This window comes from Zingiber officinale, chromosome 8B (assembly GCF_018446385.1).
Source record: "Zingiber officinale cultivar Zhangliang chromosome 8B, Zo_v1.1, whole genome shotgun sequence".
NCBI lineage: Eukaryota > Viridiplantae > Streptophyta > Magnoliopsida > Zingiberales > Zingiberaceae > Zingiber > Zingiber officinale.
The window spans coordinates 7,944,450-7,955,653 of record NC_056001.1 but is presented as its reverse complement, the minus strand read 5'-3'; the positions used below and the strand labels follow the sequence as shown (position 1 = coordinate 7,955,653).

Below are 11,204 nucleotides of genomic sequence, written 5' to 3'. Positions count from 1 at the left end.
AACCGTTCAACGAAAGAAAAGGAAAAACCAACGTCCAATCGGAAGAGGTACGTTAACACCTACACCGAAATGCCGACGGTCCAAATCGCCGGCTCACAAGTGTAACGGATCCAGATTTGATAATAAAGCTAAATAATTATCATTGATTTAAGCACATCGACAAATAATCATATTAAATAGTTAAACACTGTCAAAGAAACCAATGTAATGTGGCATTTTGGAATTACACAGCATGCCTGGCGTTTTCTAATCCTCACCACAATCATCCCAGCAACAATTCATTATTATGATATTCAAAATTACGAAGAACAAGCTCAACAAACACACATCAGACTAGGAAAAACACGTACATCAACACAACATATGGTTGTTATGGTTTTATTTAGTAGAACATTGATAAAATAGTGATAGACTGCAAGTTAAGGTTTTTGGTACCTCCACCACAAACCAAGCTTCCTCTAGTAATCAACGAGGGCATCAGCCAACGACTTTTCTAGTATAATAACTTCCAGCAGCAGGAACTTCACGGGGTCGACCGAGATTGTAGGCATGAGCACGCCATACTCCATTCTTTGGAGGTTGTCTATGCGGATGTGATTTCACATATAACAGCTTGCCATCTTCCTCCATACCTCTATTCGAGTTCAGTTTCAGGTTGGCCAACTTCTCTATCACAGTTGAGGTCCTATGTACATCTCTAACGAGAGATCCTACCAAAACAAAGGAAAAATTGAGGCCCTTCTCTATCACCACAGCATAATGATCATTTCTGATTCAGGTAATTATAAGGATTTACCATCTTTGATGTTCCTTGGAGTTATCTGATGGTTATATGGTTTAACATCATTCTCAATCGTTCTATCCTTCTGGCAGTCCTGTAGTTATACCAGACACCAGACAATAGGCGATAAGATAACTAAACAAGTTCACATAAAAAATGAAATTAAATTAACTATAAACTACCCGATGATTCATCTCCAGCTTTCTTTGCACACCTACAAGCCACAAAATAAAACAAATTATAGAATAATTATTTGATAAAAACTGAGAAAGTATAAATAGATAGGACAATGAAGGCCACCTATCCCTGAAAACTCATTTGAACTATGGGTCGGAAAGTTTCTTGCAAGCCTTGTACTGGATAAAACCCCAAGAGAGGGGTCTCTAACACATTTTGACACCAACGCACCTTTAATGGCTGCTTAATATTACAAGATTAGAGAATAATTGAATTTAATAATAATAAAATCATCTGAGACTTAACCTGATGAAGGTGTTTTGTACACTCCCTCTGGTTTCAACTGAGGTGATGGTGGTATGTGAAAGCAAGACTGCAAGTAGTTGAACATGAACATAATAAATCTTATTGCTTCTCAGAGTATTCTGTTCGACAAATAATATTTAACAAGGATCACTATGCAATAAATTACCTGGAAGAAAGAATGGTGAAGAACCTCCAATGCAGAGGGTCTTTTAGTGGAGTCCCACGAACAAAGTGACTGCCAAGTAAGTGAAGATATTAGAATACAAGAAGACCCAAAAAAGTCAACGTATCTCAAACTGCCAATAGTGAGAGCAGAATTATTCATTTTGTGACTTACCGAGATAAGGTCAATAGCATCCTTGCTGGCTGTTGGAATCAGCACGGAAAGAGGGATACCAGCAAACTAAGGCAGTCAAAATAAGACATCAAAATTTATTCAAGCTTTCATAGATATAAGCAATGTTCCTCTCAATTCGAGTCAAAACGCAAAGAAAGCAAAACATAAAACAAATGTTTTCCATGTCTGGACACCAAACCTAGGATCATCAAAGAAGCAACAAGACAAGAGCCATGCTGCCGCCAAAGATAGGTTATGTTAGTATCTCAAGTTTGCAACTCCCATGTGCAAACCAATTGACAAATGTTAAAAAAATTCTCAAAAGAATGATAACCCAGTGATCCTAATAATTCAGTTGTACAGAAGGTATTTGGAGTGGGGAAAAATAAATTTACAGAACAACAAACACACCTGTGGGAACTGATATTTCATTGCTTCTGCAAGTTGTAGTCCTTCTGACCAAGAGTACCTATTTGGAGATCCAATAACATTGCAGATTTTGAATAACTCATCTGCCTCACTGAAAATTATAGTCCAAATAGATTAGCTGGTAGAGGGGTTGAGACATCAATCAATGAAATTAAAGGCTATATCAATTTAGCTGGACACTTAAAACTACTTAACCTCTACAGAAAGTTCAAATTCACCTAAAGCATCCGTCATTTAGCAAAATAAACAATGCGCAAATAGCTAGTCAACAAAGGGTCTACAATATCCCTTTATAGTTATAGGATAGGAGAAATTATAAGTTTTATAGTTAACAAAGAAAATGTACCAAGTTGACGAGTACCTCAATCCAGGAAAAAGGGGACGAAGTGTGAAAAGTTCAGCCATGATAGCTCCCATTGCCCACATATCTGACATTTGAATAATATAATAATTTCATATAAAAACAAAGTTGATTAGATGTATATACTGGATTTAGTTCACTAACCAACTGCAGAACTGTAAATAGAAGATTGAAGCAAAACTTCTGGAGCTCGATACCTATGACATCACCACAACCAAAGCACGTGAAAATAAAAAAACATAAGATCACAAGTGCATGTCACAATCATGCTTACCAGCGTGTTGAAACATATTCTGTGAATGGTGGCTTCGAATGAACTTCACGAGCAAGGCCAAAATCTGCTATCTTCACAAGGTTCTTAATTACCAATAAGTTCTCTGCAAAGGTCATAATCTAGTTTAACAGAATGCTAACTTCAACAAAGCTAATCTTTCAAAGATAATATAATCTTTTGTAATGAATTATGAGTATTTCATATCTATTATCGAATTTCAAATTAGCTTGGTACTGCTTAATTAGCATAAAAAATTAAAAATCTGAAATATGTGAATGAAAATACTAATCCATGCATGATTGACTTGCAAATTAAACAATATTATGCATATCTTTCACTATTATCCAAAAGGACCTCAAATATATGGTGGCATACAAGCTTTTCTATGGCAACAAATTCAACCTTCATAAAATATAGAAAATGTGAGCGGTACCAGGCTTTAGGTCACGATGAAAATAACCATGCTGGTGCATGTAAGCTAATGCTCGAAAGATTTGAAAACACCAATTTCGAATTTCAACATTTGAAAAGGGTTTGCCCCTTTCTTTCATAAGCTGGTAGAGGTTGCAGTCCTGTTTGAAGCAAACTTTATTCAGACCCTAGTAGGTAAACTCTGACAAGCAAAGATAGAGAATAATCATACCATGTACTCAAATACTAGGTGCAACATATCACTATCTCTAATCACCTCCTTGAGTTTGACAATGTTTGGATGATTTAACCTTCGCAAAGACTGGAAATCATGCATCTTGATGAGAAAACTAAAGAGGACCATTTATATTGCATAAATATACTACACAAAATTACCTTTACTTCCCGTAGATTCAAACACTCCTCCCATGAGTAATACTTTCTTTTCAACTTCTTAATAGCAACCTGTGGATGCAAATGGTCAGAACAATAACCATTTTTCCAATAACATTTAGTAATGTAGTCAAAGATGACAACTAATTTTGATTGATTAAACATTAAACCACAGTAAATTGTTCAGCTGCATGACTCTAGAAATACAGAAACAACATAAATAGAACATATAAAGTTGTACGGTTTGACCATATAAAGTGGGCTAAAGAATAATGTGCAAGAGATTTGAATGGCACAATAAAGTAATATGTTTTTATTCTCAACAGTGTAGCATTATAATGCAAATTAAAAGAAAACATAGAAGCCTCTTAATTCTCAAAGGACAACACACCACTTCACCACTTTGCTTGTTTATTGCCCGCCAAACAGTCCCAAAAGTTCCATCTCCAACTTCCTTGATTAATTTGTACCTGTAGGATTAAAAAGTCCAAGTAAATACAATTCAATATTGCTAGCCTAGAAAAACACTATAATGTGGAACTCACCTATCCATCCTTGACTGTGCACTTTTTATTGTCCTAGTCAAAAGAAGGATGCGTGTGCAACAATGAGTGTGTTCCCACTACAGACAAGCACTTCTCAGGAAGAGCTTCTAAGAGCATTGAGATACTTGTTGAGAGTTCAAACTGACACAGAAGATCCAAAAACATTCTAACATATAGGCCAAAATGTACGAGAGATTGTTGTCCCACTGCAGTCTCAAGGACAATAAACAGATACTTCGAATAAATAGTATCAACCAGCACACTGGAGAAGTGCACCAAAGTTTATGGTGAAATTTGATCAACTTATCGATTGTTTATTGACTCCATTCTTGATAAAAGTCGAAGCAGTAAGTGAAACAGAGAAAAGTCGATAGAAGAAAAGGGGACAGGGCAATGAAAGAGCTAGTGAAAGACACCTGAGAGAACAAGGCAAAAATTAGAAAATTTCACAATTTAATTAGTTGAGATTACCCTATTATGAAAATAGAATACAGTAGCAGAGAAAAACATACCAGCAGTATAATTTTCATGCAGTGGTTTCATGACTTTCAAATAGGCTCTCGCAAAGGCTGTAGTGGCCATGTAAGATAAAAAGAAGATGCCAAAGTTGTTGATAGAAAGTGTGCTGCATACATGCAAAGGCAAGAAGTCCAGTAATAAGGCAGCAATGCAAACACTACCCCAACTTCAAAGAAAATCGGAACGCCAGCCTCTTGGTACTGTAGATTGGATGTGTGATTCTATGTGCAGTTCATCAAAGAGGTGAGAATAAAGTCTCCATTAGCAGAAAGTCGCCAATCAATAACTCCATCAAGGAACAAAACTCGGAACTTAATAAAACTCAGCCAAGAGTACACTTGCGCCATCCGTCAAGTATCACTATAGCAGTAGAATACACTGTGTGACCTGACCAAAAAGGAGAGAATGTGATATATATATATAGTTATCAGAGATACGGACACAAAAATCCCTGCTGAAGAAATAATACACAATTGCATGAATGCACCTCAAAGATATGTTTGAATGCCAAATCAGAGCAACTCAAACATGTATTTCAGAATAAAGTGATATGCAGCTGTTCCTGTTAATTAGTTATGTTTCTAACGGATCATGGAGTCATTACTAGTGTAGAAGATACCACAGGAAATTATAAAATAACATGATCATGGAAACATGACAAAAAAAAATTATACAAAATTAGGCACACTAAATTAAGCATGCGACCGGTATTACATTATTGATATGAAAAAAAAAATCATGCTTACAAGAGTACAAGAGAAAAGGTGCTAAGATTATCAACGTGAAAACTACAGATGAACTAGCAATCTATCCAAAATATAGAAACTTGACCGCAACGGGAAACATTCAAACAGCACGGGCATATCCTTAGAAGTCATCAGCATATGTTTATAGCAAACCTGACGTTCAGCATCGATAACCTATATAATCAAAAAAAATCCGAGCCCTCTAATCAAATCCATTGATAATTATTTTCAAAACTCAACCTCTACCAGGTATCATCGAACCAACTCCGAATCGCTCGAAACACGATAGCCCCTCAAATCAACTAAATTCTCCGAAAGATCGAAACCCTAATCCTTCAGCGAATCATAATTTAAATCTCCAAACCTCAAACGACCATCAGACCTCCGAACCAGATTAACCCTAGGGTTTCAATCAACAAGCAACTGCCCCGTAAATCAAATCGAGTATAGACGACCAAGATCTAACATAAACAAACAACACCAAATTCGATGGAGATCGGTACCTGGCGGCCTTCCAGCAGACCGTTCCTGAAATCGTGCCGTCGACGGAGGAACAAATGGGGGAGGTGCGAGCGAGGGACGGAAGCTGTCCAATTTATCCCCACACTCTTTTGGTATGTTGCTCCCCCGGACTTATTCTAAGCTAAACGGTTCCCCCGTCGATTTCTAAAATTCCACGTCAGTTTTTTTTGTCGCTTATCGTCCGCGGGTCAATTAGTTGCATTGGGTCAGCATCAACGTAATCACGAATATTGAATTAAATAACAAGAATTATTATCATTATTTGCCATAATAATTAACGGTATCAAGTCTCATACCTTCGTATTATAATATGTCACACAACATTATAGTCCTTAGCATGCGGCGGCGCATACCAAAATTTTTGTTTCTGTGCATGAATATTTAATTAAATAACAAAAATTATATCATATTGACAATATAATTCATAGGTGGTACATCACCTTATAGCTGAACTCAGTTAAGCAATCAGTGCTGTCCAATTTCATAGTTTCAGAAATACAGATAAATCCTTTTCTTTAGTGAAAGTATATTTAGGTCTTGACACTGAATCTACTCAAATGTTTTCGCAGGTGAAAGTATTAAGGAAGCAATCACCAGCTGCCAGTTAGTTAGCATCTTTCCTGGCATTGTTTGTAACAATAAAATTATTGGGACAGTTTTAGATTGAACAAATATGAGAAAGATGAAATATTTAAAAAATATTCACATAAGATTTTTTTGAAAAGAGTCTAAGAATAAAGTCACGAGGGTTTAGATACAAAGTGAATAATATTATATTATTATATAAATATATAAACATCTTTCAGTTCTAATAAATGGTATCCCAGTCATGGCACAGATCAGATGTCATGTGGGGTGACCTTGAAGTTGAGAGTAGGCCTGGAGCATGTCAGGTTGACCGGATGTTTGCGAGGAGGCCCCGGAACAAGTCAGGATGATCGGATACTCATGGGGAGGTCCGGAGCAAGTCAAGGTGATCGAATGTTCGTAGGGAGGCCAGAGTAGGTCAAGGTGACGGGATGCTCTTCGAGAGGCCAGGAGCAAGTCAAGGTTACCGAATACTTCCGGAAAAGGTCCAGAGTAAGTCAGGGTGATCAAATGCTCGTGAAGAGGTCCGACGCAGGTCAAGGTAACCGAATACTCGTAGGGAGGTCCGAAGCAGGTCAAAGTAACCGAATACTCGTAGGGAGACCCGAAGTAGGTCAAGGTAATTGAATGCTTGTAGGAATGCCCGTAACAGGTCAAGGTGACTGGATGCTCGCGGGGAGGCTCGGAGTAGGTTAGGATGATCGAATGCTCATGGAGAGACCCGAAGCAGATCAGGATGATCGAATACTTACGGGGAAGGTCCGGAGCAAGTCAAGAATAACCTAATACTTGCAGAGAGACCCAAACTTCGAGAGTAATTATGATCCTTCGTTTGAGAGGAGAATTATTGGGATGCAATTAAAGTCTCATATTGGAAAGATATGAAAAAAATCATGAGTTTAAAAGGATATAAGATATTTCCATTGACATAACATCGTTTAGGTAAAATTTAAGGGTAAAATCATAAAAATTTTGACCTGAACATATCATTATAATACACAATTAAAATGAACAAAGTTCTTAAAGGATTAATTAAGTTGCAATTCACATGGCATAGAACGCAAACTTTTATTAACTAAAAAATGATTTACTAGTAATAACAGAACTAAAGAGTTTGACTTAATCTAGACAACTATAAAAGAAAGAATCCTACTTACATACCTATTCATAAATGAGAGGTTAAGTTTCAGCGATCTAACTTCCTTCTCAAGCGTTTCGCAGCGCTTAAGAACTGCTTGCATATCTGACGGCAAAGCAGGTGCCAAACTTCTCTCTTTTGCCTTGCCATTCTGAATGATGAGATTAAACAAAATTTAAAAATTTCTGGTAGTAAAATGTTATTGACAGTAGACTACAGGAGATATCAACTTCATATGCAGTACTTGAAGACAATGGGAACCTCAGGGCTCAGTTTTAGCAAATTATAACCTCAATTTCAGTACTTGTGAAAAAATAAGGATGATTACAAGTTCAAGTTATTGGCAACATACTTCCTTGAAAGCTCGACCAGGCGCTTCTTTGTAGGATGGCCCTTGTCTTCTGCATAACTTCTCTGGTTAGACAAGATGACTAGAAAAAAGAAGGGTTGAGAGGCGCGGCCAATGCAAGTCAATGGGGCATCGCTATAAAATTGGTATATGTATTTTGAAATGGACAAACCTTCGATGGAGGACTGTGGATTGCAGATAACTATTAGAGAATGTATAAGAATTAAACTTTTTTCAAGAAAAAGGTTGCAAAAATTGAGAATCAGCTGAACCATACCAGAAATTACTGAGGAATTAACTGATCCCAACCGAATTAAATTTCCTTTCTGTGAAAGTAAATTGGACGCTATGTGATTAAGTTACGATATTCAGAAATCCGCCTATGAACAAGTAGTACAATAAGATATAACTTCACCCATAGAAAATCGCATACCTTTCTGTCATCCTTCACATTGTTTTGTAACATGTTTTCTCCATAATCTACAACAAAAGATACAAAGATGAGAGGTTTTGTGGGGGCAAATTAGACGCATACTGTACCAATATGAGAAATTCAAATTATGTTACAACAAATATTAGTTGAAAAAGAATTTGATATTGTTATCACCAAAGCCTTTAGTGACAATTTTTTAAAACCCTCCCGTAGTGGCCAACTACAGCTTCCCGATTTACTTCCTCACAGATGGTCGTGAGCCCGACTGTGTGGGGCCGCTGGGATGACGGATTCCACCTTTTTGCTACCATAATAAGAACAAGCCTCTAGCCTCTAAAACACATAAGTGATAGAATTGCAACATACCTACGGATTTATGATTCCAATTTTGACCTCCTATAGGCCTTTTGGTACTCTCACAAATGGAATTAGTTTGTGCTGAATTGACAAGATCATCACATGCATCAAAGCCAGTGGAGAAGGCGAGCACTGTGGTAGATGATCCACTCTGTGATGGTTCTTGAGACACTGTCCCAGTTCTGAACTGATTTACTGGACTAAGAAATGCTTCAGTATTTGGCTCCAACGATATCTCAACTTTTGTCATCGAATTCTGCTCTGAAATAGATGATACCAAATGAAATTCATTGGCCAGTAGATCTCATTTTGGATGCCTTGATTGCATATGTGATTTACTTCTGGTTGAATATTTGAAATCTCATTGGAAGTTACTTCTCTAGAAAGCCTTTTATTTTTCAGTGAGCCATTGAGTATGCTGACAGCAGAAGAATTTGGGTCTACTGCTGCCACTGAAAGAGTATCAAAAGGAGAAGTAGCTGAATCGGAGAGAGACATAAACGTCTGAACATGAGTGCCAGTTTCAACCATGGACGCATCGCAGAATTCATTTCTAAGCATTGTCGGTCCTTTTGCAACACCTAGTATTGTGCTGTTATTTTGAGACTCTATAATAGCTTGCATCTGGTTTTGCATGGCAACATACCTCCTCCTGCCGGAAAAAAAAAATGACACAAAAAATGCACATAAGAAAAAGTTTCAACAATATGAATATTGTCTCTATTGCTTTACTCCACAAGGTAATTTAGATACCTTGTAATTGTGCAAGAGTTCACAATGTTCCTTCGCAGACTATGCTTATGTTGAGTTTTAATTCAAGTTATTTTTTTTGGTAATGCATATGTATGTATTTAGTTCCATATTGCTAAGTAAAGAAGGTTGGAAGGCCTTATATATGGACCCCTTCCATCCTTGCTTAGCAAAGTTAAGGGGGCCTACATGCATGCGCGGACTGAGCCCAAATCAAGTGGTTTCGGGGGGTTCGAGCCGGAAATCCATAAACCGGCCAGGAATCTAGAAAATGATCAAGCAAATGTGTGAAACCAGGTAAGTCAGAGAAATATTTATCTTAAACACTTTGAACTGAAATCTTAAGTAGTCAGACAAAGATGCAAGTTGACAAAGTATGAAGTAAACTCCTGTGGCCAAAAAATAACTCCATAAATTACTAGCTATGTCAATTCAGCTGATTACTTCATTACTTTGCTATGCAATGATGGTTTACAATAATACATAACATGCGAGTACTATATGTTTCTACATGGTGCCAATACAGGTGAAATTCATGACAAACTGTCATTGAATGAGCTGATGATGTTTTCTTTGCTGGACACCACTTTTATTTTGGAACACCCTTGTGATAGAATCACTATCTGGAAAGATTATGTCCACAATTCAATCAGTTGAACTGATTGTATCCAACATATTGAGTTAAGACCAAAGTCGGTTGAACTTACGATTCTTCATTGAATTACCACACATCTTTGATCCTAAATCAACATGGCTACTCATTACCTATATATACTTGATTCTACCACTGATAAAAAGTTATATTACCAAGATAGTGTGTTTTTTATGATACGGCAATTTTTTGTTAGGCTGCACGAGCAATTGTTTGCAACCCTTTTTTATGCCTAACAACTTTGTCCATTTCAGTGCTTTAAAGCCAAGGGGCAATTGTCTTTCCATCATCAAAGTAGAACAAGATTAACTCATTAAGATGTAAATATGAACAGGTTTAAGCCTTATTCGGACCTCTCCATTCATCAGCCATGCGGTAAAGAGCTCCTCACTGTCTTCTCTACAGATTTGCAATGCAGTCCTGTATCCTAGCATCTCCATGTTTGGCGCACAGCTCCCAATTGGATTATCGATAAAAGAACTCAGAATCTCCTTAGTTGAGCTTCTAAGCATGTCTGGAAAACTCCGCCCATGACGACCGGTTATGGCCGGCCCCAAGCTCGGATAAAGAAGGAGGGTTGCGTTAAGTTGTCAGCCAGCGTCAAACTATGACAAATATTCAATGAATGAATCCATTAAACTATTGTGCTAATGCTAGGTTGTTCCCCGGAAGGAACGCGTTGCAGGGTCCGACTGTAACGTCTCGGCAAGGACCGCTACATCTCCAGAACTCGGGTGTAGTGCTAAATATGCAAGAGTTCGCGTTACAGGGTCCGACTGTAACGTCTCAGCAAGGACCGCTACATCTCCATGAGAACTTGGGTGTAGTGTTAAATAGGCAAGAGTTCTCACACCATACGTTGGATAAAAATAAATATGATAGGAAAACTAATAATCTAAGATTTGGAACATGAAACATAGGAATTCTCACTGGTAAATCAATGAAGGTAGTAGATATGATGATTAGGAGAAAAATTAGTATTTTGTGTGTACAAGAGACAAAATGGACAGGCGAGAAGGCAAAGATGATAGAGAACTCGGGTTTTAAGTTATGGTACACTGGAAAGAGTAAAGCGAGAAATGGAGTGGTATTATTGTAGATAATTTGTTAAACGATGAAGCTGTAGGAGTAGTTAG

The 11,204-nt window shown here is 37.4% G+C and overlaps 2 protein-coding genes across 2 annotated transcripts; both read right to left on the bottom strand.

Moving 5' to 3' along the window:
• Window positions 1–142: 142 nt before the first annotated feature.
• Window positions 143–5,895, bottom strand: LOC122014936 (cyclin-dependent kinase F-4-like). The gene is made up of 18 exons (XM_042571473.1): window positions 5,783–5,895; window positions 4,527–4,920; window positions 4,015–4,430; window positions 3,861–3,939; window positions 3,473–3,541; window positions 3,309–3,398; window positions 3,099–3,237; window positions 2,666–2,768; window positions 2,536–2,588; window positions 2,392–2,458; window positions 2,013–2,121; window positions 1,602–1,667; window positions 1,431–1,499; window positions 1,265–1,331; window positions 1,082–1,198; window positions 964–995; window positions 797–875; window positions 143–710 (listed from the first exon to the last, which is right to left on the bottom strand). Exons 3-18 carry the CDS (start codon window positions 4,020–4,022, stop codon window positions 478–480), a joined length of 1,380 nt encoding a protein of 459 aa, XP_042427407.1. The 5' UTR covers window positions 4,023–4,430; window positions 4,527–4,920; window positions 5,783–5,895; the 3' UTR covers window positions 143–477.
• LOC122013460 (protein CYCLOPS-like) lies at window positions 4,417–10,508 on the bottom strand. The gene is made up of 10 exons (XM_042569744.1): window positions 10,422–10,508; window positions 10,020–10,039; window positions 8,984–9,318; window positions 8,676–8,927; window positions 8,310–8,356; window positions 8,154–8,202; window positions 7,876–7,925; window positions 7,551–7,678; window positions 4,527–4,639; window positions 4,417–4,430 (listed from the first exon to the last, which is right to left on the bottom strand). The coding sequence occupies exons 1-10, from the start codon at window positions 10,506–10,508 to the stop codon at window positions 4,417–4,419; spliced, it is 1,095 nt and encodes a 364-aa protein (XP_042425678.1).
• Window positions 10,509–11,204: the final 696 nt, after the last annotated feature.